The sequence below is a fragment of the Varanus komodoensis genome, unplaced genomic scaffold, assembly GCF_004798865.1.
Source record: "Varanus komodoensis strain SLA01 unplaced genomic scaffold, ASM479886v1 scaffold3, whole genome shotgun sequence".
In the NCBI taxonomy this organism is placed as follows: Eukaryota; Metazoa; Chordata; class Lepidosauria; order Squamata; family Varanidae; genus Varanus; species Varanus komodoensis.
Window position 1 is genome coordinate 58,945,793 of NW_025335761.1, and position 25,944 is coordinate 58,971,736.

General features: G+C 49.0%; 1 protein-coding gene across 1 annotated transcript in view; it reads right to left on the reverse strand.

Annotated features, from left to right (window-relative positions):
• Window positions 1–248: 248 nt before the first annotated feature.
• The window catches only part of RHOJ (ras homolog family member J), an 80,031-nt gene continuing 54,335 nt past the window's right edge, over window positions 249–25,944 (reverse strand). Inside the window, exons 2-5 of the mRNA XM_044436245.1 lie at window positions 11,811–11,869; window positions 9,530–9,694; window positions 7,312–7,407; window positions 249–5,319 (exon numbers count right to left, since the gene is read on the reverse strand). Of these exons, the coding sequence (XP_044292180.1) occupies window positions 5,173–5,319; window positions 7,312–7,407; window positions 9,530–9,694; window positions 11,811–11,869 (467 nt within the window). The 3' untranslated portion in view covers window positions 249–5,172. The remainder of the gene's footprint in view (window positions 5,320–7,311; window positions 7,408–9,529; window positions 9,695–11,810; window positions 11,870–25,944) is intronic.

Genomic DNA, 25,944 nt, shown 5'->3' on the forward strand with positions numbered 1-25,944 from the left:
CTGCTCATGGTGTTTCATTGGATGCCCACATTATTTCTGCCTCCCCCCACCCCAAAACTTACACAAATTTTAATTTTTAATGTATTTCCCCAATTACACCCATGTGTGTATGTATCTGTCCTTAGCATGCCCATATGAGTTGCATCTGTCTCTAAAAATGTATTTCTGTATGTAATATTCCTACGCCCATTTTTGCATACACTTTTGGAGCCGACAACTGCATCACACCAGTCAAAGAAGCGCATAATCTGAAAGTAGTATTTATTTATCTAAAAACAGTGTTAAAGTGTCTTTAAAGGTGGACATTTTCCAAGGTGGTATACAACATGAAACCACATGAGAATAAAATTCCATTAAAATGACTATAAATAAAAGACATTTAAAAGAAAAGGTTGAAAACAGGCCAGCAAAGCCAGGTGGGTTTCAGAGCTTTCCTGAAGGGCTGCCGATAATGCCCTGGCAGACCCCGATGGAAGCGCCTTCCAGATGTTCAGGGGCCACTGCCCTCTCTCATGAACTCTTCATTCTAACCGCCTTGGTGGCAAGCCAGGCGAAGATCCTCCGCCGAAGACCTCGGAGCCTGGGCAGGCTAGTGCAGCAGCAGGAGGTCCTTCAAGCACAAAGGTGTTTGGACCTGCATATTAGTTTGGGTCACTTGTCAATGCGGAGCAAACAGCATCCTCCACATTCCTATTATGCACAAATGTGTCACTGCGGCCACCAACTCAGAAGAGGCATTTCCAGTTTTGGGAGCATCTGCAGCCCTTATTTTTTTTTAATAAATGGCTCTTTAGAAACAGTGAGGGCAACCACCCTGTACCCAGTTGTGTGGGAAATAAGGGCAGTGAGGAACTTCATGGAAAGGGTGTTGCAAACAGAGCTTGCTATTCGACCGTTGACGGGCTGCAGAGTTTTGCAGAAGTGGGGTTCTGTGGTCAAAGGGACCCTTGTCTCTAAGAATGGGCAAACGTGTCCGTTGCATTTTCTCCTGCATTCACAATTTGAAAACCTACCGTCCTTTCCCCCTCCAAATGTTGTCAAATCTCACCTAACTGCTAACATCAGCTCAGCGGGTTGTGAGTTCAAAACCACAATATGGAAGGGAAAAACATCAAAAAAACTGGAAGAATCCTCTTCTCCCATCGCAGCGTATGTTGGATTGTGCTCTCAAAGGTACATAGAGGCTTGGATTGCTGGTTTTTGTTTCAACCTTTGTCAACTTCCTTTGCCTGTTTTTAGGGGTAACAAGAATACAGCTTTTGAGTGGATGGTCATATTAAGTAACAGTGGAGTCCAAGCTCACTGGGACATGCTGGGAATCAGAACTGTTTTCCCAGTCCAACACGTGTTATTGGATTGTGCCTTTAAAGTCCTGTTTAAAGACTGCAGCTGTCTTTTGTCTCTGGTGTGTCCAGACAAAACCTACTCTGCAAGAAATTATGAGCCCATAAATCTTTCCTAAAGATTCCTAAAGATTTCCTAGTAGCTAATGTGAAGATTTGTATCTGCCTAAAGAGAGTGCAATCCGCAAGAAAGAAAATTTCAAGAAGGTCAGCCAAGGATGTTACGCCAGGTTCTCCAGAGGAAAAGGAAGTGGAAAGAGCGATGAGAGTGTGGTCAGTGGCTTCCAGTTTACCTTTAAACTGAATAATGTTGAACGATCACGTAAAGTGGGGACCAGTCACTGAAGGCTGGTCTTACAGTTCAAGTACGACCCGATTCCTCCAGGTTCTCCCCTCGAATGGTTCACATTTGCATGGCTTTTAAAGTGCAATCTTACAAAAGGATTTTGCCCAGCTGCATTTCCAAGCATGTCTGTTTACTAGGCATCTTATTTACTTGTAAAATTGGTATCCCTGCCGTTCCTCCAAGCTGCTGCCTGTCACCTCCCTCCTTTCCATCTTATGCTCACAACAGCCCTAAAGTAGATACTGCAACCTGCCTTCCACCCTGCAGAATTTTGCAACAACTTCAGGTACGTGTGTTTGTTGCACATCTGCTGTGCATTTGTGCCGTTCATCCATTGTTAGGAACTTCGCAAACGGCCTTCTATTGATTGCCTCACTGGTCTGCCTAGTTTGGTGCTGTCTACACATGCCATGGAGCACTCTTTCTCCAGGTGCCCCCAGGCATCACCCCTAGCTAGCATGCTGAGCCATGTGACACCTGTACAAGGCAGGTCACTATTTTCCCTGTACTGCAGAGGGGATCTGAGGCCTAGGCAGTGCCAGGACTCCAGTCTCTGATTCTCCACCGTTGCATTCAGAGGAGAGATACTTTCCCAGAACTAGCCTCCAACTTCCTCTCTGCCTCAGGAGCTCTGGAGCAAAAGGGCCTCAGTTTGCCAGCAAGTCTCTGACCTGAGAAGGTTGAGATGCTGCAGGAGGAGGATGCCAGACCAGAAGATCCAGAAGAAACAGAGCCTCTCTGGGGCCAACACAGCCACTGGCTACTGGAGCCGGTCAAGAGATTTCACTCCCTGGAGCTGCAGTTCTGCCCTGGGCTTGGTCTGGGTTTGCTTGTGCTGAAGGAACACTGGAACTTGCGGATTCTCCAGGCTGAGCTTCACGGGGACCTGTTTCAGTGCTACTTGCTTGACTTGGCCTTAGCTGAACCTGACTTCCACCTCCATGGACTTTGCTGGGCGAGCCTGGCCTTTGACCTCTGCATTACTGGAACCTGAGCTCCACTTTGCTTGGACTTGGCTTTAGCAGGCCCTGCCCTCTGTATTCTTCTGACTTTTCCTCTCTAGAGCCCGACCTCTGCTCCCCATGTCTTCATCTTAACCGTACTTGACTTCCACCTTGCTTGGATTTTGCCTTCCTGAAATGAAACCTGCACTTGGCTTGGACCCTCTCTTGCTTCCACTGCCGGAGCCTGAACTCGGGTTTAGCACCACTGCCCCCTGCTCAGGCTGGACACCCACCTGGCTAGAATCACCGCCTGGCATGGAAAAGACAGGTTGGCTAGCCTAAGGCTGCATCCAGCGAGTTCACTGAAGCCAAGGTGAATGCTGGGCCCTGGCCTGTCTTATTCATAGCCCAGGCTCCTGGCTACTGCAGGCTTCGGTGTGGGTGGCCGGCCCATGTCCACGGGAGAGATGTCGCAGCTCACATAGGCTCTGTGAAGACTGCCGTGGCCCATATTCCCCACAAAAACTTTAATATCTAGCATGTAATAGCTATCATTCCGGGCAAACAACCTGCACTCACTCAGTCTAAGAATGTGCATGATATATTGGATAGAAAAACCAACAACAGCACAATTTCAAGAGATACTCAGAGCCAACCCTTTTGACTTTTGCCCTCTTGGGTTGCTATGATGTGGAATGGGTACCACCTCCTTTTTTTTCTTCCTTAGGAATTTTCCTCTCCCAGTGCTCCAGAAGCAATTCTTGGAATTCGTTACACATCACAGTGAATGAGGAGGCCAACATGTTTAGCTTTAAATATATTTTGAAGTTGTTATGAGCTTAGTTCATCTTTCTTATGCAATGCTATGCCTCTTTAGACAGGAGGAAGGTCTACAACTCTGGCTATTGCTGCCAACCTGTGTTGACAATACTGGGTTGGATGAGCTCAAGGTCTGAGCAAGTCTGCTTCCTAGGAGATGCATTTCAACCTGATGCCCTGCTTTTGCACCTGTGCAGTCACCTTTTCAAATACTGCCAGTAGCTGCTGGTGGTGCGTGTAACATGGGATTATACTAGTCCTTTACCTGGAACACCCACGCATTGTATGTAGAAGGCCTCCAGTTCAGTCCCTGGCATCTTTGGACAGGACTGGAAAAATGCCTGTGTGAAACCCTGTTGAGCCGATGCTGCCAGCCCGTGTTGGCAATAGGGGGTTGGGTGGGCAAAGACCTGGACCCTGTATACACAGCATCCTCTTGGGCATTTGCAGGTGCCCACACTCAGAAGGAGGCCCGCCACCTGCCTCCAAACCTGCTGAGCAGGTGGCTCCATCAACACGCGCCTCCCAGGAGACTCAACTCACCTCTCCATCTGGGTGGTGATGTGAGTCGGGCCCCAGGGGACACGGCTGGTGCACAGGCAGCAGCAACAGTGATGAGAAAGGGGAAGGGGTCTACTCTGAGAAAGGGGGGTGCAGAAGGCACCTTGTACAAGCTTCTCCCACAAAAATAGCTGGAGTTTATCCTGCCACCCCTTCTGTCCTTCTGCAGCTCGTGCTGAGACGGCTCCTTGCTGATTTGAGCAACGGCTTTTCCTGGCGTGTGTGTTTGCGTGTGCTCCCCTTTCCCCTGATTTCCATCTTGAAAAATCCTGTGCCCTCTTTGCAAGTGGCGCATTGCCAGAAGAGCAGCTTGGTGATTTTCTGCAGGCAACGGCACCTGAAGGTTACGAATGAACACGGACACTAGGCTGCAATGCATCTGTCCGGCTTCCTCTGCATCTTGCCCATTGCTCATTCCAAACAAAGGCGACAGATAAAAAATTCAGTGGCTTCAGATTTTGCTAAGAAAAGTATCCCAACATGCTCAACCGTGAGAGGCCACTACATTCTGCTGGCTTCTCTTGAGCCTGCACTGAATCATTTTGCCGGGGGTCAGACTAGATGGCCCAGGAGACCCCTTCTGACTCGCTCTGTTTCTATATATAAAACAAAGAAAAATTCAGTATAGATGTCTTTGATTCCGTGCCAATTTTTGACATGGAAAATGGGGAACAGCCATGAAGAGAGAATCCCTACTTTTCATCTAAGTTGACGTAATCAACTCCTAAAAAGTTGATTGTGTTTTTTGGTTGTTTTTATGTTTGTTGCATAGTCATGCTGGGGTTGATGGGCCATTCCCTGTTGCAGGCCAGAAATCGTGGATCCAGCTTCTTTGGACTCTGCTGCAGGATCTTTGGATACTTTGGTTTTCCTTCTCATCCTTCATGGTTCCTTACACCAGGAGGAACTCCCTTGGCTGCTGTGCTTCATAAGTTGGTCAGCTCAGGGAAAATAGTCCCAAGAAGAGTCTGGATGGCCGCGCGCACAGCTCTGCAGTGGTTAGAAAAAGAGCGGAAAACATGAGAAGGCCGCGAGGATGTCGCTTCGAGGAGTCGCGCACGTGGAGGAGCTTGTCAACGAAATGGCCTCTCCCTGGTCATGTCCCTCTGTGCCGGTGGGTGGAACGCTTTGGCCAGACGCCAGCACAGTTCCACCGGGATCATACGACGGCACAGCAGCCACAGCACCGGGCACAGGGCTTCTTCTTGGTCTTGGGGTTGAAGATGGTGAGAATCGCCTCGTCGAAGACGGCCTTCAGGCCTTTCTGAGTCAGAGCAGAGCACTCGAGGTAGCACTGGGCTCCGATCTGGAACGAGAGAAGAAAACAGGCCTGAGCGAAGATGCTCAGCAGATAAGGAGCTTTCCAGTGGTCCGTGTAGCCCAGCATCTTGCGGGCCACCAGATGCCTCCAGGAAGGTTGCTATGGAGGCAACAGCCTTCTCCCGTTATGGTTTCTCTGCACAAGTGATTGAGTGGTACACTGCCCCTGCACCTGGAGGCTCCAAACAGGTCTCACGCCTAATAGTCATTGGCAGACCCGGTCTCCCTAAGTAGGGACGTCTAGCTCATGTTGGGGGCATGGGGTCACGTGGACATCCCAATGTCCCAGTGGGTGACAGCCCCAACTGCTCCACTCTGAACTTTCCCAGACTGAGCGGGAAGGTCTGGGGTGCTATGGGCATGGATGGGTGGCTGGGGATGGAGCCCCATGCGCTTGGCCTCCTGCTCAAGATGACGTTTCCTCAACCTGGGGCTTTCCAGAATTGTTGGGCTCCAACTGCTCAACCGTTCCAACCAGCACGGCACTCCAGCACAGCTGGAAGTGTAGCAGACGGGGAAAGCCTGTTCTAGGCTGAACAAGCCCTTAGATCATTTGCTTCCAGAACGCAAATCACAGAACTGAGAGAAAGACCCAATGGCTGCGCTTATGCTAACGCTACCGATCTTGCCTTAGCTTCTCATAGTCAACAGCATTGCGCAAGTGTCGCTTTCCACTTGCAACTTTACATTGCGCAAGTTCTGTTTTCCACTAGCCTGATATCGCCAGTTCTGGCAGGAACATCCCGACAGATCTTTCTTCATTCCCTGTTCAGATTTCTGTGCAAGCTCTCAGTGTTAAGGTCCATCTTTTGTGCATCAAATGTGCAAGGAATAGAAGCAATATATGCACAGAAGCAAATGTGTCTACATGTCTAGGAAACCTCCATGTTCCAGATGTTATTGCACGGCTGTTGAAACAGGTATATATGCAGATGTTCCTGTGATATTATTGCAAGTGGGCCTAGCTTAAAAGGAAGATACAAAGCTAGGGTGACCATGTATCCTTCTTTGAAGAGGACTGCTCTGCCTTTGAAAAGAACTTACTTCCTTAATGTACCACTCCATTTCCAGAGGCAGGAGAATTAACCCCTTGCACATCTCGCAGTTGTATGGCAACATTTTCTGCACCTCTTGTACTACTTTTTGACCCTTCACTGTCTGTTTGCTTTTGAATTTTCACCTTGATTACTCCAGAAAATAAAAACCTAAAGATAACCTAACAGGAATGTGGGCAGTAACAAACACAGCATGATTAACAGCACGACTGCACGCATGTTTAGCAGGACTGTGCTCTCAAGCGTCTGCTTAACTCAGGCAGGAAAGAAAATCTCCAGCAGGGCTGGGAGAAACATCATCTGCCTCTACGCTGGAGTAGGGTCTCCTTTGGCCCTTTTGTGACCTTCCTGCTGCAGCTGCTGGAACGGTGCAGTAGAAGAAACAGTTTTTGGGGCTGCCACAGCAGAGGCAAAATTGGGGGCAGTTAGGAAAACAAGACAAGCCATGCTGGACCGGACGCAAGGCCCATCTGCTCCAGCTTTCCATACACACCGTGGCAAGGCAGCTGCCCACAGGCTCCCTCCAGCAGGATGGGTGCAAGGCCTCCTCCTGGCCAGGCTCCTCAGCAGCTGGCATGTGCAGGCAGGCCGCCTCTGGGGAAGGAGGGAGCCCATGGCCAGCAAGGCTAGTAGCCATCTATAGCCTCCTCCATCATCCATCTGTCCAATCCCCTTTTAAAGCCATCTAGTTTGCTGGCCATCACCACCTCCATTGCAGCAAATTCCACAGCTATGTGAAGACGGTGTTCCCCAGTTTTTCAGAGGAGGTGGCAATGCAGCCCACCGACCCCCGGAAAGTACTCACCCCGGCATAAAGAAAGCCACTGACGGATGAACAAGAAATAGCAAACTCTTTTCATGCAGAGTTGCCGTTCTGGTGAGATACCTGCCATCCTCAGGAAACTAAGTCAGGAAAATTCTACCTCTTTTGCTAGTTTGAGGCCGTGTTCATAAGTCAGGGGCTTCTCCTTCATGTAAAGCAACCGAGTCAGTGTTTTGGGATCATCGCGAAGATCAATCTAGAAAGAAACAAGCACATAGAACAAAAGGGGTCTCCTCCCTCCGCTGCTACTGCTTCCACTTTCAGAGGTACTGGGGAATGAAGGAGGAGAGGGGAAACGGGGCCATTTCATTCATGTTCCTGAAAGGCTTCATTTTTTCTCTTCCCTCCCCATTTTTTTCCTCGCATGTCATGCCTCTTTAGACTGCGAAAACGTGAGGAGAAACTGTTTCATTTTACTGATTCTATGTAAGTCCAGTTGGGAGCGTGCTTGGCTGAGGAGCAGGACAAATTTTACAGCAATAAATAAATTGTCCACATTTGTGGCAACCCTTCCTTCATCTTCCCCCATCCTCCCTCTGTCTGTCTGTCTCATCTATAGGGTCTGAAAAACAAAGAAGGCCCTGGAGTATTTGAGGCTAAAACCCAATGTGAAATCATTATTTCTGCTTGAGTTCTGTGGAAATCTGGATGCTGGTACCCAACTTTGGTATCACAGAAAGACAGAAATGAAAGAAAGCTAATGTGAGGGCAAACCCAGACAAACTGGCTGCAGCATCAATTCAGGGTGACCTGGTTAACTTCTTGCTTACCTTTCGGATTCCCTTTCAGGTGAGGGGAGATGCAACCTGTCTCAGGTGGGGGGAGATCTTGCACCAGCCTTGAAACCAAGTACGTGTCTTGGAGGCCACATGGAGCCCATAGGCTGCGCATTTCTGACTTACAGGGCTGGCTTATAGGCCAGGTTATCTAAAGGAACACCTCTTCTTATATACTCCTCCCCAGACCCTGAAATCTTTGCCTGTGGTCCTTCTCAAAGAGGCACCTTTAAAGGAGAAAAATAGGCTGACTGCGAGGGTTGGGCCTTTACAGAGGTAGCACCTTGACGTTGCCATCAGCTCCCCAAGGAGATGCGCCTGACACTCACCCTCTCTTCTTTTCAGTGCTTGGCAAAAAACCTTTTTCTTTACCCAATGTTTTATTTGTTAACTATTTTAATCTTTTAAAGTATATGTTGTATTACTGCTGTAACCCTGAACCAGTATGAGTGCCAATTGTGAGTTTATTCTTGTGCTGATTGCTGCTATTTTATTCTTGTGTATGAGTTATGTTAGATTTTAATTGTTAGTGTTTTGTTTCTGGATATTATATGTTATTTATTTTGATTTTGCCCAGAAAGTCTAATTGGGGGTATAGAAATAACTAAAATAAAATAAAATTTAAAAATTCACATTTAGTCATACTGAAAGTAGAATATAGTGTAGTAGCTGGAATGTTAGATTGGAACTCAGGAGATCTGGAGTTTGGTTCCCATTCAGCATGAAGTGCTCTGGGGGGCTTTGGGCCTGTCCTACTTCCCAGCCTAATCTACCTAGCAGGGTTGTTGTGAGGATATAATGGAGAGCAGCAATTGGTTTATGTAGGCCAGCTTGGGTTCCTTGCAAAAGAAAAAAAAACAGGAAGTAATTGTAATAATAAAGGGACCATAAAAAGAAGAGAAGCCATGAAAATCAACAGCATTTATGAGCACAGTTGGACCAGGATCCCCTTAATGTTCTGAATGTCCCAGAAAGCCCTTCTTCAAGGTTGCTCGTAGGACTGTGGGGACACCTTGCAGGGCTTTGGACGTCAGTGAGGTTCTTTCTGCCTTAGCCGTGTATGGCGGCAGGGGGGATCTGGGCTATCAGACCTCGCTACTGGCTGCAGATTGCTCTGTGCAGTAGACCTCACGACTCACTGAAGCATCACCGATGGCAGCCGTTCTCCTCAGAGTCTGGCTCAGTGAGGACCCTGCCCGTAAGGGCCTGGGGGAGGGTCTGGCTGAGGCAGGAGGAGCCACTCCGGGTCCAGCAACCTTCTGCTACGGGTTTCACTAGTTCTAGCGCAGCTATCGAATGCGTCTGAAAGGCCTTGCCAGACACGGTGCTGAAAGAGACAAGGATGGCACTGAGGAACCTCCCTGGGGTGAGTTCTGGAGGCTGGGTGCCGTGGGCCACTGCCAAATTGCAATACAGTGCCCACACGGTGGCTGCGACGCTCAGAGAGCAACTGGAAAGGGCAGGGCTTGCCCAGGGCCCGTCTTTCGGAGGCTCCTCCGCCATCCCGGTGCAGCTTTCCCCTGCCCTTCATCCTTCGCTTACCTGAGTGCCGATCAGGACGTACGGCACGTGAGGCATGCACACTTTCAGCTCGGGCACCCATTCCTCCTGGACGTTGTGGTACGAGGCCGGGTTGACCACAGAGAAACAGATCAAGAAGACGTCCGTGTTGGGGTAGGAGAGCGGCCGCAGCTGATTGTAGTCCTCCTGGCGGAGAGCAGAAGGAGATCAATGACGGCATGGAAGCGGCAAGGGAATGGCTGGTGGCCTTCCAGACTTGCCACCTCCGGGTTGCTCCGCTGTGCTTGGCTCCTGCAGCGCAGGCCTTCCGAAGAGACGCTGCGCACCTTCCCACCAAGCCTCCCCCTGCATCGTGGACAGACAGCAACTCCCCGAAGGAGTTCCGCCCAAGATGTGAAGGGGCGACTTGCGCGTGCGCTGGTCCTGCTGCAGCATCGCCTCCCACGTTGGCCCTCCTACCAGTGCAAAGAACTGAGGGGAGATTTTGAGCATGGGGGTGTCAGGAACGGGGCCAGCCCAGTTCGCTGCCTCCCACACGTCGTGCTGCATCGTGCCGTCGGCGAGCTCACTGAGCAGGGCCGCAGTCCTCGGACAGATGCAGTGCGGTGCTCAGTGCAGAACTTCTCTCAAAAATGGCAGCCTCGTGTCCTGCAACATCAAAGAGCATCCTTCCGTGTCCCTAGCCCAAGCCCACCCTGTTGGGGGGTTGCCTCTGCTGTGCAGACAGGAAAAGGTGTCCCACATCACAGGGACAGTCCTCCATTTGAAGGGGTCCTCTGTTGGATGACCTGTGCAGGCCCAGCTGGTTGAAACATAAAGTCCCATAAAAAGGGAGAAGGAGGACCTTAAAACTGCAGGTAACAGTACCCAGAACTCACCTGGCCAACATTTCTGCCTGCTACGGGGAGACATAGAATGCTTTTTAGTTATAGTTATTAATTTAAAATTTGCTCCTGAACTGATTAACGAGCATATGCAACTGTGCAAAGGAGTGGTGCTTTTTATCCTCTTTTGTTTGTTTTCCTGATACATCGTTTAGTTCCGTGTCAGTGGCCAACCTAAGAATTTAGTATTGTCAAAAATACAAGCAAGTAGAATCAATGTGACGGAGAGAGAGACACACTGGGTATTTGGCTGCTATCGTCAGTGCTTTTTTTGTCATAGAATGCACCGCAACGGAGTTCCGGCACCTTTTTTCAACAGATTTTCCAAGTTTTAAAAGTAACTTTTGAAAATGTGATGTTTGGTCCATGCGGATTTGGATCACCCTGTTGAGTGTAGTAGGTCAGCAGCAAAATCATTAAAACGGTGCATGCGCGCTGCTTGTGTGTCGAGTCTGATGCATGCGCACTTCGTCCGCACTGCTTGCGATGGCGCTGCTCGGCTTGTGATTGGTCGTGTGGTCGCGCGCAGAGCTTACTGTGGGTGGCGACCATTATGTTTTGTTACACAACTGTTGTGTGTGCGTGTGTACAGTGATTGACTATGTGCGAAAGGTAAATAATTTCATGAGTTCCGGCACCTTTTTTCTTACAAAAAAAGCACTGGGTATTGTTAATGGCAACGGGTCACTCTCCTGAAGTCCATCTAGATGTTGGTTACTTGATGCTCAGAGGCCTGTGGGGTGGAAAAGTCCAATGTGTGCTCCTTGTGGGGTGAATTAGAGCAGCTTGCAGCTGGGTGTAGCTACCATCTTTGCCAAACAGATCTCTTAGCAAAACCACAAGATGGTACTAGAGGCATGTAGACAATCCAAGCCAGGCCCTTTTGGCTGGCTAGCCGTGTCTGCTTCAAATATTCAAGGCTTTGCCATTTTAAACAGTGAAATGCTGGACATCGGAATGTTTGAAACAAGTTGGAAAAATGGGGTGTGAGATGAACATGCACAAATCGTTTTAGGGCTCAACCTGATGCATGTTTGGATGGGGAAAAGTCCTGGAACTTTTGGGAGTTGGGACTTTTCCTCATCTAAGCATGTATAAGATTTTACCCTGAATGACAAAAGACTGGCTAATGCATAGAATTTCATGCCCAGGAGACTCTGCAACTGTGCACAGGAGTTCAGTGCAGGGGTGTGTGTGTGTGTGTGTGTGTGGGCATGTGCGTTCACCCTTAATACAATCATTCACCCAATTGCTAAGGGAAGATTCTACGAATTCTTTCTACATGGTGATCTGTGCAAAATGCTATGGAAGTGAAAAGCTCATAATTTTCACTCCCACAAGCTGATATAATGCCTGCATTTTTCATCTCAGCAAAACTACGGCACAGAAAATGGAAGAAAAGACGGGATGCAGATTACCTGCCCTGCCGTGTCATACAGCCCAAGCAGATGCTGCCTGCCTCCGACTGTCACCGTCACTGTCAAAGAAAGGCAGAAGTTACAGATTTTGAGATGAGAGAAGGGAAGAAACAAATAAGGAGATTAGAAGAGCCACTCGGAACCAGGCTTGGGAGTCTGAATTGTTCAGCATCCCTTTTGCTCCAAACTCTTCTGTGTAGAGTTGTATGGATCTATTTATTTAATTTTTATTCTGCCCTATAGCCGAGGCTCTCTGGGTGATTAAGAAAAGTTAAAAACACATCAGAAAGAAAGAGGGGGAAAATAGCATAAGACAATAAAATCACAGCAATTGCAGACGGATTAGCACAGAAGTATAGCAGCGGAACTGGATAAAATGCAATATTAAAACTAAAGTTCGAAAGTTAACTACTAAAATACTGGAAGAATAAAAATGCTTTCACCTGGTGCTGAAAAGAACACAGTATAGGCACCAAGTATGCCTTTGTGGGGAGCTAATTCCTTAGCTCTGGTGCCACAGCTGAAAAGGCCCTTCTCCTGGCAGCCACCCTCCGTAGTTCCTTTGGACAGGACTCCCGGAGAAGGACCCCTAAAGATGACCTTACCAAAGAAGGTGGTTAGCCATAACTGGCCCCAAGCTGTTTAGGGGTTTGAATGTTAAAACCAGCCCTTTGAATCAAGGGCCAGGCTTCAACCAGCAGCCAGTGCAGCCGGCTAGAAGAGGACTGGGGCAATGAGTTGTCGTGAGCCGGTCCCCACAAGCAATCTCACTACCCTGTTTTGGATCAATTGAAGTTTCTGGACCATTTTCACAGAAACAGCAGCTCTGTTTTCACAGGCGCATTGCAGTCATCCAAATGAGAGGTTGCCAGAGCCTGGATTACTGGAGCTAGGCTAGGGGAGAAGGAAAATTATGTGAGCTGCCTTGGGTTCCTTGAAAAGAAAAAACGGTGGGGTATAATATAATAAATAAGTAACTAAACCAGATTTCAATTTTTAAACCAGAGTTTAGTTCTACTTGAGCTCTTGTGCATTAGTGAAAATATATATTAGTGCTCATGTGCACCATGCCTTCCTTTAATGCAAATTACCACTAACATGCGTTAACTGATGTGCCGCAGTGCCAATGCACACTTGTGCTAAAGCGCTAGTGCACATTAGTGCAAGTCCACATTTGCTCAAATTTTCCCCCTCCAAAAGTGTAAAACTAGAGGAATCAGTGTGAAGGAACCAGCTTCAGGAAAAACTGGTCTGCAGTAGAATCTATAGCTCTCATTTTATTTTCTGATTTATATCCTGCCTTTTTCCTACAAGGGGCTCAAGGCAGCTTACATCATTCTCCTCCTCCAACTTATCCCCACAACAACAACCCTGTGAGGTAGGTTGGGCTGAGAGTCTGTGACTGGCCCAAAGCCACCCAGCTGGCTTCATGGCTGAGCGGGGACTAGAACCCAGATCGCCTGAGTCCCAGTCCCATGCTCTTAACCACTACACCACACTGGCATTCTCCACACTTATCCCCACAACAACAACCCTGTGAGGTAGGCTGGGCTGAGAGTCTGTGACTGGCCCAAAGCCACCCAGCTGGCTTCTTGGCTGAGCGGGGACTAGAACCCCAATCGTCTGAGTCCCAGTCCCATGCTCTTAACCACTACACCACACTGGCATTCTCCACACTTATCCCCACAACAACAACCCTGTGAGGTAGGCTGGGCTGAGAGTCTGTGACTGGCCCAAAGTCACCCAGCTGGCTTCATGGCTGAGCGCGGACTAGAACCCCAATCGCCTGAGTCCCAGTCCCATGCTCTTAACCACTACACCACACTGGCATTCTCCACACTTATCCCCACAACAACAACCCTGTGAGGTAGGCTGGGCTGAGAGTCTGTGACTGGCCCAAAGTCACCCAGCTGGCTTCTTGGCTGAGCGGGGACTAGAACCCCGATCGCCTGAGTCCCAGTCCCATGTTCTTAACCACTACACCACACCGGCTCTCCATAGAAATCCATTCATTTCGGTCCATTTTTCTGTTTTCCCTGAACCTGAGAAACTGACACACTGGGCAGGAATACCCTGGGTCGGGTTGTTCACTGGTCTCTCAGCATAGTTGCTTCCCAGGCTTGCACAAAATGCTGCAACGTATAGTGCTGCTATCAGGGTTCTCCATCTCATTCCCGTTCCTCAGTTTCCCATTCCCACCCCTGGCCTACGCTCAGCCCACATTCCTTGGCCACTGAGTATTCTCAGGGCTGAATCCAAATGGGGCATTTTCAGGGCAGAAGCAGTCGCATCAGCAAAACCAGGAGGAGGTTGACTCCCTCTCCTCCTGTGATCCCTGGGAGATAAGAAAGGCAAAGTAGATAAGCAGTAGAGACAAGCACAACTCTGGACCTGGGTTCAGGTTTCACTGGACCTGGTTTACACCAGCACACAATCCCTGAGCGACAATTTGCCTTGATGTCCTGCTGGTCACAGTGTTCATGTTGCTGGGTGAACTCTCCCCTCAAAATCAAGCTTTCTGTTCACATGGCTCCTCTTCTGTTAGCCCATCCCCAGGGCAGAAGTGAATTTCACCAAGCGGGTAGCAAAAGATCAACAGAGCTCACAGGGGTCCGGAAGAGAGCGCGTATCTAGAAGACCCCAGAGTCGGTTAGCGACACTTCCCCACCGAGTGTGTTTGGGTTATGTCTGACTGAACACAAATAGCATTCATTCTCCTTCCTGGTCTTTGATTCTGCATGGTTGCTTCTAACCTTTTGGCCTTTGTTTCAGAATATCTAGACATCTCAGTCATGGTAAGAATCTTGGCGTAGGCGCGGTCAGTTAGAGCAAAGCTAGAATACCTGCTCTGCCTTTTTTGCAGTTAATGCATAACACCATTAACAGCTGTTACTGCACCTTATTCACCTACAGATATGCATTTCACAGGCATCTTTTGTAGTCCTTTATTTTAATTTGCTGCTTCCCCCCATGAAGTGGTCTCTGACTGTGAATGGACACTCTCCAAAATATCCTGTCCTTGACAGCATTGTAAGAATGTTGTATTCTTTCATTTATATGGCTTTGTTTTGATGGAATTCACATTAAAGTTATTGTTGTTGTTGTTATTATTATTATTGATGATGATGATGATGGTGTTGTCTTATTAAAGGACACATATCACATGTCCTTGGTGAAGGCCTTTGAGGGAAATAATGCATTTTACAATATAAAATGGGAACCGTAGTGTGTGTGTGCGCTAACCTTCATTAAAGCATCTCCATCTGGGTTTAGGTTAGGAAAACCAAAGAAAAATGCATAAATTGGAAGGTAAGGTATAAGCCAGCCTGATTTGGAAGACTGCACAACTAGATCACTGCTCACAAGGCATGCCTGTGCCTCCTACCTTCTGGGCAACATGAGATAGCCTTAACCCTGGCTTTTGAAACTGGCTGGATGTTTGGTCCATGCACCGAAAGCTCCCCGCTTGGAAGGTTTGTGGGTTTGTTTGGGTTCTGCCCTTCCACTCAGGAGATCCGAGAAGTGTAAATGGCGCTCTAGGCAGCCTCCCATTCAGGTAACCGGCCAAGATCAACCCTGCTCAGCTCTGCAGATGGTTTCCATTAAATGAGTCACCGTCTGACTGAACCGCTTCTTCTCCAAAGCTGCTGAAAAGTGTCTGTTGCAGGAGGGGAAGAGGGTGGGCTGGGGAAGAGCAAGAAGGGCCAGGAGACACGTATTGTACCCCTGGGAGCCGACAGAAGAGATCCTGAAATAGGACCCCTGAAATCCGGAACTGAGCACCCCACCCCTTGGCTGATACAAAAATGGATAAGGAATTTAAGGCACTGACTACTTCAAGATGGGATGAAGGCCACAAATGCAGATGTTTGCCTGGGTTTTTTTAGAGAAACGCATATGCTGCTTTTTGATGGTTTGGACGCAGCCCACTGTGGGCGAAGTTTCATCCTCTGGTTACTCTGCTGCAGGAAGATGGGGAGGCAAGGTCACCTTTTCCTTGGACCCCCAGCTCCTTGCAACTCTCCCCCCACACAAGCTGCTCCTGAATGCTGAAAGCCCCTCCAGAACAGTGTTGGAAGCAGCCTTGATTTATTTATCCCTTCCCTATACCACCCCACTGGGCCATTTACACAGTCCATGAAAACAGGTGATAAAAATACAATAAAAATATCATAAAAACAGGGAAAAGGTTCAAAACAGCTAAGAACAGATGATAAAAACAGACAATATGAAAGAATAATAAAAAGTGACCTGGCAAAACACCTGGAGAGCCCCTACAGGTCCCTGGGTTGCCAAGTGAGCCCCTAGAAACCTCAGAGGAGGGGGTAGCCAAAGATGACAGATTCAACACCAGCCAGGTCCAAGTGGGGAGGTTATTACATAGATGGGGGGCCATGACAAGAAACGGGGGGCTGCCAAGCATCTTTCCCTCCCTTTCTGTGATCTCAGGGGCCTCCAGCACAGAGCATATGGGCTTCACTGGCCTTCTGGGGAAGGCTGTGGGGGAAAACATTTTGTGGGGTGGGAATCCCGGAATCAAACCTCACGTGAAGGTTGCACCTGCAGCTTCCCTGTTCTGCAGCACCTGCAGCTGTACGTGACATGGAGAAGGGCCGCTGGCCCCACAGCCTTCATTTTGCAAGTGTTTGCAGGCCCCCTCTTGGTCCAACTGGCTTTCTAAGACCAGGCTGAGCACAAGAGGAATGCCACAAATGCATTTCTATATATATGTATTTTCTATACCGCTCAACAGCTGGAGCTGTCCTGGTGGTTGACAACATGAACCACCAAGGCAATAGACATAAGGCTTCTTGGGGAGAGCTTACCAAAACTAGGGTGCCATCACCAAGAAGAACCTGTTTCCCCTCATTACCTCACCTCACAGGGTGTGTGAGTGTGGAGAACAGCCTCCAAAGATGATCTCACTATATAGGCATCCTTATTTCCTTTATAACTAGAGTTTTGCTCTCAAAAGGATGGGAGGGAAGGGAAAGGAAGGAAGGAAGGAACTTCTGCTGCAGGAGAGTAGTTATCCAGTTTATTAGAGTAAATAATTGAAGCCCAACAGAAGGAGTGAGTTGTAATTTAGCGTGTTTTGCTACGGCAAGACTGCAGAGAATGTACAAGCCACAGCCAAAGAGTCGCATCTGAAGACAATTGTTTAAAAACCTGCACTGGACTGCATCCTCGGCAGATCTCCAAAGCATGCAGAGTGCAGGAGGACTTCTCAGCCGTGTGGGAGATGCGGAGGACATGGAGATGCTCGGTTGTATGTCCCATAGCAAGATTTCAGAATTAAGGTGTGTGGGGAATTGTGGACGGTTGACACTTGGGAGAGAAAAGGATACTCTGAAATTTCACAGCAGTTTGCCCACTGAGCTAAAGGAGAGGGCAACACCGGCAGTCTTGGTCGGTACACAGCCTTATTGGTTAATGTGGCAGGATAAACCCAATCCATGAATATACATTGCGATCCAGTTCCAAGCACCGCAGACATGCTGCAGCAGCCTCCCGGAACTTGGCACCCTCGTTATTCTTGTTATGATTATCTTGCCTTTATAGCCCATCTTTTTTCCTCTTGTGAGAAACCCAAGGTAGCTCACATTGCTCCATTTTATCCTCGCAACAACAACCCTGTGAGGCAGACCAGGCTGAGAGGGACTGGCCCAAAGTCACCCAGAGTGGTGTTTGCAACTCCTGAGCCCCAGCCCAACAGGCCAAGCACCGCACCACACTGGCTCTCCGTTGTGTTGGACCACAACTCCCAGGACACGGGACAACAGATGAGGCCTAACCCGTGCTGAGTACGGGGAACTAGTGCTTCATGGGATTTGGAAGTGATACTTCTATTAATGCAGCCTAAAACAGCATCCCTTTTTGCAGCCACATTCAGTTTGTGATCTGCAATTCCAAGGTCATTCTCTCTTGCAGTATTGTTTATTTATTTATTTATTTAATTTATTAAAATATTTCTATGCCGCCCCTTGCCGAAGCCTCGGGGTGGCTCACAGCACAAAATAAAATACAATAGAATGCAAAAATAACAATATAAAATTAACAATATAAAATAAATAACAATATAAAAGAAGTCGCCCTGGCCAGATAAATAAGCAAATAATATTAACAATTAAAATGACGCTTAAATAAAAAGGTCTTCGCCTGGCACCGAAAAACAAATAGCGACAGCGCCAGGCGGACCTCTCTGGGGAGCGCATTCCATAGATTGGGCACCACCACAGAGAAAGCCCTCCTCCGAGTACTCACCCTCCTAATTTCTTTCACGGAGGGTTCCCGGAGAAGGGCCTCTCCCGCAGATCTCACGGGGTGGGCAGGCGTATATGGACGTAAGCGCTCGTTCAGGTAGCCAGGACCCAAGCCGTTAAGGGCTTTATAGGTCATCACCAACACCTTGAATTGGGCCCGGACTTCAATGGGGAGCCAGTGAAGCTGAAGGAGGACTGGAGTCATGTGAACATGACGCCCAGTCCCCGTCAGCAGCCTGGCAGCTCTGTTTTGAACCAATTGAAGTATCCGGACCGTCTTCAAGGGCAGCCCCATGTAGAGCGCGTTGCAGAAGTCAAGTCGGGAAGTCACCAACGTGTGTGTCACTGTCACCAGGCAGTTGTACTCCAGGTAGGGGCGCAGCCGATGGATCAGCCGAAGCTGAAAGAAAGTGCTCCTCGCCACTGCTGTCACCTGAGCTTCCAGTGAAAGCTCTGGGTCGAGGAGCACTCCCAGGCTGCGGACCTTGTCCCTAAGAGGGAGTGCAACCCCATTCAGGACTAGGTCAAATCCACCCTCTCCGAAGCCCGATCCACCAACCAACAGGACCTCCGTCTTGTCTGGATTGAGCTTCAGTTTATTGGCCCTCATTGTTGAGCCGAGTACCCCCATCTTGTTGGAATGGCATTGTTTAACTGCAGTTTGTTAGTGGCAATAATTAAATTTTAGGAGTGGCATTTCAGCCTTTTAGAATAGGGAAGAATGACCTGGGCATGGGAAATCACCAACAAATCCATGATTGGAGATGGAGGTTGAGGCCAAGAGGGAACCCTAAAAACCCTCTTGGGATGCAAGGAGCACAGAGCTGTCCACCTGTGAAGGAAGCTTGCTGTGGTGGTGAAATTATTCAGCAGCCCTTGTGTTTAAGTCGACCTATTTACTCATCAGGCTCAGTGTGGTCTGCTCTGACTGGCAGCAGCTGGCTGCCTCTAAATTTTAACTGGAGGTCCTGGGAACTGAACATGGGGCCATCTTCTTACAGATCTGGACGCTTCACCCTCGAGCAAGGCGATTGCCTTCAATGGGAGTCAGATAACTACTATATTGCTGGCCTGTTGTAGAAAATTCTTACAGCCAATCCCCATACGTATATACATTTTAGGAGATGTTATCTATGTATCATGTATGTATGTGCTCCCCAGAGAGATTCGCCTGGTGCCGACGTTATATGCTTTTTGGTGCCAGGTCAAGACCTTTTTATTTACCCAATATTTTAAAGTTTAAATGTTTTAATTATGTTTTATTAATATCCTCAGTTGTGTGTTATTTTGTTGTTGATTGATGTATTTATTCGGTATTTTATATTGTAAGTCATCAAGAGATGAATCGTAATGGATGGGATAAAAATACCCTAATAAATAAACAAACAAACAAGTGTTGCTTTTTGAAGTTGAATTGAATTTGGTAGCAACGTGTAGTATGACATTCGCTCAAAAGATGGCGGTAATCACATGAATGCTGGCGTTGCCATGCGACCGGCAAAGAAAATGGCGGAAGCACCTTTGTCATTTGAGAAGCACAAGACCATTTTGAAGCGATCTTTGAAATTCTCCTGACTTAACACCCGTTGACTTCTACCTATGGGGGACCTTGAAGGATGTGGTGTACCGTAGAAAACCAGCCACACTGGCGGTACTTCAGGAAGAAATTAAAATGGCGTGTGTGGCGATAAAAGTAGACACTTTGGTCAACATTGCGCAAGCAGTAGCTCGCCGTAATCCGAAGTGTCTGGATGCTGGTGGTAACCACTTTGAGCAGCTCTTGTAATTGCAGAAGTCAAACGTGACTTGTATTCATCTTTTGTTATGGGTGTATATTGAGTTTTAATTTTAAATCAGTTTTTCCTTTCTCGTACATTTCTGGCACCCTCTGGAGCGTCCTCCCATCCCTCCCCCAGCATGTGCACAGATACAGCTGCAGGTCTGTGGGTGTCCTGGCTGAGGTGTTTTGGGCATGCCTTCCCACAGAAGGTTGTCCTCTGCCTCTTGCCAGTTGGTGGGCATGTGTTTGCAGTGCTTAGGCGGTTAGGAGGTTTCCTGGCTAGTCAAGCTGTCTGCAAGTTTGCCTAAAGGAAACCCCAGGGCCTTGGCACCTGCCCTGCCGTGCCAGGTAATGGCGCTTGGCTTGCCCAGGGCACCACCACCCACCCATCACACGGCCAAGCTTTTTGCTAGTGAGCTGATCAAAACGTACTGCGAACTTGTGGCCGCTGCAGCATACGCAGCCCTGAAATGTGTACCACATCCATCTCACTTTAAAGCATTGTCAATAGCAGCCAGAGGAAGGCAGACAGATTGACGGCTCAGCAGGTCTGCCGTCTAACCAAGCTGTCTGGATGCTTGCCTGAAGTTGGTGGGGAAGCAGACAGATCTCTCTCCATGCAAGGATTAAAAAGTGTGGGGGACTGAACTTTCTCGGTCTGTTCATCTCCCCATGACAAGACCCACCAGGCGCTTGATTCTTTTTGCCTGACGGTTCTCATTTGTCACTGTGCACCAGCCAGCCCCTGCACGGGTGGGTGTTCATCCTGCTTCCTGGTTTACCTTCCAATTAGTAATTTGTAAGTACCTGCCATTTCGTTTAGGCACATGGGTAACTCTCCCATCAAAAGCGGTGGCTCTGAGAGCTGCTCAGACTCCCAGTTTTAAAAATCCTCGCTGAGCATCCTTCATGCTGGGTGCGATCCCAGAGCCCTCTGACCTTGGATGAGTGCAGGCATCTGCTCTGGGGCAGGAAGAGCCCGGAGGCGAAGGTCAGCCCTGCTCACCTCCTGCCCTGCAACGTGTTAGATGGCCCTCCTTTTCAGCTGCCTAGACATGGAACTTCTAAGTGGAAGGGAAGCGGGCCAGTCACCCATCGGGTGTCTCCTCTCCTGGGGCACAACCCTTCTCCCCAACCTGCCCTTTGGAAAGCCCACAGCAGTCCGTCTGCAAAGTTGTTCTTACAACCTTGGAGAAGCAGCTGGTGAAATTCCTCCTGCACCTGCCACGAGGAGGAAGGGTTTCTGAGCACAGATCCCCAGCTATGAGGTTGGAACGGCTTTCTGACCTCTTAGCTGGGTTGCCAAAAAATCCTTCGGTTGTCTAGCCACATAGACTAGTGGCCAGAGCTTCGCCACATATTTCAGCCATCAGCGGGTATCAGTTTGGGTTGTCCATAGTTGCTCATTTGAGTCACAAATAACAAGCCATAAAGGCCCGTCTTTCCAATCTGTTTTTCAACTGCATGCATACCCATTTCGGTTGCCTATATGTGAGGTTTCCTTGCTGCTATTTTAAGGGGTTTCAGCTGCCATTTGGTAAGTTGGCTGCGTTTAAATTTTATTGATTAAATTGTTTACTTTGCCTTGAGGAAGTATACAAACATTTCACACAGAAGGGGCATAACATTTTCAATCAGAGATTAAATCAATATAAGAGCTTTGATTAATCATGCTTCCATAATTAATTTTGGAAATTATGTTGCTTAATTATGTTTCCACCCTTCAAACCACAACTAAGGCACCATCACAACCCTGTTGAAGGAAGGGCATAATTTCTTCTAGAGTTTGAGGGGTTGGGGCAAGAGGGGCTTCTTCCCAAGATCGGGATTCTTATTCAAAGGGCAGGGCTGTGTGAGGAGTCCATCCAGGATTGGGATTCTGTCGGGTTCCAGGGAACCAGCTTGCAGAGTCCACATTCCTGTTGATTGCACTCACTAGGAATGGATCCCCGTTTAGAGCTTGCTTCTTTTTTGGAAGACTGGGACAAACACACGAGGAAGCCCCTGAATGCTTGCAGGGATGGGATCGGGACAGGGTTCATCCCATCCCCATGGAAGAGCAACGTCACAACATGGCTGGAAGGCGGGTGGCTACGCTGGCCCTCCCTGCCAGTTGTTTGCAAGTGGCCTGCCAGAAAACCTAGTTGACAGTAACGGATCCAGGCTATTGATTAAGTCAGGGCCAGCTCCGATAAAGATGCACAAACCTCTGTGATAGGCAGTTAATGAACAACCCGTCCCCAGGGGAAAGATGCTTCCTAAACCTTATCTGCTAGAGGCTGACAAGCCAGTAATAGGAATACAATGTACAACAAATCTGTGCTTTTCACTGAGGAGGAAGGTGAAGCCCGGAAGACAAATAGAACAACAGCCCTTGACAACCCCTCGCCCGTCCTGGAGCCGGGCCTTGATTTGTTAAATGCTTGGAACGGTGCTGATTGGCAGCGCAGGATTTATATTTCCACATCTGGGCAAAACAGTGTCTTAAGAGCTGCTTCATCACCCTGGCAGGCAGTTGCTTACATGGGAGGCGCTGAAGTGGGAAGCGGTTATTATATTAATCCGTCATCTTCAGAGCACGTTTGCGGCTGCCCCGCAGCCCAGAATGAGAGTTGTGTCGTTGGTTGAGGCTTGTGGGTAAGTCGCGGTGAAGCCCTTCCAAGTGCTTATATCCTTTTTCCTCATCAAAATATACTCAGCTGGGAGGGAAGAAAGTGTGAGAATGGTGCTTCTGGAAGTACATTTTTCATTTTTTTCCTCCAGGCTGGTCTTGTAGGTCAAGGCAGCTCCGTGGTGGGGTGCAAGTTTTCCATGCAGGGTCAATCCCTGGAAATGCCATCCAAAGGATTGCCCCCAGCAAGGCTGAGACAAATCCCAAGAGGCCATAGGAAGACTAATCCCTTTCCTCTTGGCCTGGTCCCCTCAGTTCTTTGTCCACAGAAAGAGGTTGTCTGGATTCCAGGTAGCTCTAGCTAAAGGATGGGGCAATGCGACAGGGCAACCAAAATAATCCTGGGCTAGAACAACTCCCCTAGGAAGAAAGTTAGATTGTTTAGGCTTAGGTTTCGCTTAGAAAAAGGAGAGTAAGGGAGACAGGATAGAAGAGTCCAGAATTAGGCATGATGTGAGGAAAATGGAGAGGGGGACATTTCTCTCCCCTTTGCATGATCCTGGGACTCATGAAGCTGGTTGATGGGAGACTGAGGATGGCAAAAGGAATTCGTTCTTCACACAGTGCATCACAAAACTATGGAACTCACTTCCACAGGAGTAGTGATGGCCACCCATTTGGATGGTTTTATAGGGGAATGGGCAAGTTCGCAGAGGAGAGGCTGTCAGTGGCTACTGGTCTTGATAGTAATCTGCCTTCGTACACCAGTTGCTGGGGAACATGAATAAGAAGGAATAAGCTGCTGCCTTGCTTTTGGTTTCTCACAACCACCAGATGGATGCTTCGTGTGATCCAGACCTGGTCTGCTCTTCCTACCTGAGGCCCGATTATCTCTTCTTGATCATCCCAGAGTGCAGAGCATGGAATAACGGGCTCAGGTCCCGGGAAACCAGGGTCTGACTGGACATCAGGAAGAACTTCCTGACTGTTGCAGCAGTACAACAATGGAGCCAGTGACCTAGGGAGGTGCTGGGCTCCCCCACATGGGAGGCATGCAAGATGCAGCTGGACAGCCATCCGAGAGAGATGCTTTGAGTCCTGCAGTGAGCAGGAGTTGGACCCAATGGCCTCTGGCCCCTTCCAACTCTCCCATTCTGTGATTTTATGACCCTGCAGAATTGATGCCAGTGAGAGGAAGCAGCACTGTGTTAGAAGGAGAAACAGAGTGACTGGATACCGAGCCACTTTGATCCAAAAACACAGAAGAGTCACACGAGCTGGCCATGGCACAAACAACGGCAGTTGCATCGCACATCTGTTCATGGTTCTCTCTCAGGCAGAGGTGAGTGTGTGAGGGACTCATGGATGCAGTGAGGGACCCTAGAGGTCATGTAATCTGTCTCCCAAATGGTGCTGGACGGGCAGTACATGTTTGCAGCACCCCTGACCAGGGCACTGTGGGCTCCTTGGCCATCACAACGAATTCTTCTTCCTTGGAGGTATTTTGGGAGGCGCTGGATTTCCCGCTCCTGTACCTGCAGTAGATTTTGTGCATACAGGTGGCCTAGGGGAATTTGGGAAATGTAGTCCGACACATCTGGAGGATGCCAGGTTGTTGGGTGTGTGTGTGTGTGTTGAGCTGCAGGAACCAGGAATAGCTATTTGCCAGCTTGCAAAGCCAGTTGCTCCCGTTTGCTGTTTCTTAAGTGATGTGCCTCTTTCTAAAGCAAATTCTCTTTGCCTTTCCTTCCAAACACAGTGAGACATTTCTCTCATTTTATAAATGCTGGATCAGCCGGCTCTTTCTACAAAGCAGCAGTGCAAACACGCTGGATGCAAGCGACTGCCTGCCAAAGTTTTCAAAAGTCAAGGACACCCCAGAGAGGAGGTGTCTGGAACACGGGCATCCATTAGGTTCAGCGGAATGGTTTTGCTCAGGAATAATGGACAAACCTTTAACATGATTGATGCTCCTTCAAATAAGGGATAGAGCTTGGCAATCCTCCTGGAGAGGAAAGCCAAGAAATAACATCGCCTGCTCGAGCTCTTGTCAGGCTTCCTTCTCATGTGGTGGAACCATAATTACAGGTGGGCAAACGGCCCACAGCGTGATTCCCAACGAACTCTTTAGGAAGGGGGAAAATTGGGTCCCCTTCAAGAAGTTAAAATGGACTTCAAGCTAAGGGCAGGATGCTGTCCATGTTTAGATGGAGTGCTGGGAACTGCAGGGCCTTGTTCTTCTAAAGATGCACAGGACTGTACCTGGGAAGGTAGGAAGCCTTCCGCTGGGCGGTAGGAAGCCTTCCGCGAGGATCTCTCTTTCTGGTACAAGGCCAGGACATCATTGCTGGGTGGCAAGGAGAGCAGGCCCATCGGGGGCAGGCCATCGCTCAGGGAGAGAGTTCCTGCTTTGCCTGTAGAAGGTCCCAGGTTCAGTCGGGGATTTCATTAAATCTGTCCAGTCCCTTGTTCGCAAACCGTGTGTCATCCACACAGGCATGAATTGGGATGAGTTTTAGAGATGCATGAGGATTTTGCTCCTGCTCCCACAAGCATGCATCAGTGCCGAACACACCCTCCTATTAGGGTAAGTGTGAATTTGCCCCCCCCCCCCCACACACACACGGTAAAAAAATTGTCCGCGTGACTTGGAAAAAGTCGGGCTGCTGCAGCAAGCAGAGGCTGCATTCCCAGAAAGCAGAACCTATTGGGATCTGATGCAGATTTCTCCAGCATCCCTGGTCCCACCCCTGGGAGTTCCAAGCGGTGCAGCGCAAATGTCCTGCCTGAAACTGGGGGGAGCCACTGCTGCCAGTCAGCGCTGCCCCTCCTGGGCTGGGCGGACCAAGGATCTGATTGCTGCAAGGCCACAGCTGATAATTGCACAAATGACTCCGCCAGGCTGTCCCTTGCTTCACACCGCCACTGCAGGGTGGGGTGCGGCACTCAAGAGGCCCCAGTTCGAAGCCTTACGGCCCCCCGGAGGCAGCAGGCTTCAGAGATCTTTGTTCTGCCCCAGCCATCAGGGATCGCAGCAAGAATCAGCACGGAACTATTTCCTTGAGGTGCTTCCCCTCGCGAGCTCCTGGCAAACGCAGAGGCAATGGAAATGCACGCTTTCAGGCTGCCGAGGAGTCTCTGGCCCAGAAAGAAAGACCACGCGTGACATGTTCAGGGCCCCTCAGTGCACGTCGCAATGACAGTCTCCCCTAACGCTGCAACGGAGATCCAAGGAATCTGTCCCTCCGGCGTCTGCAGACAACCTCTCATGCTCGGCTGGTCTTAGAAATGCTTGTGGAATGAAGGCTGTGTGACGGGCCACCTTCTTCTGTTCCGCAGCACAAAAGCTGTTGCAGGTGATGTGGGTCAACCTTGCCCAGCAGTCACAGGGCTCCATTCCGAGTGACCACGCCGTGGACACTGTGTGGGTTTTCCAGGAGTTCATCTGGGACAAAGCCAACTAGATTCCAGGGATCTGGG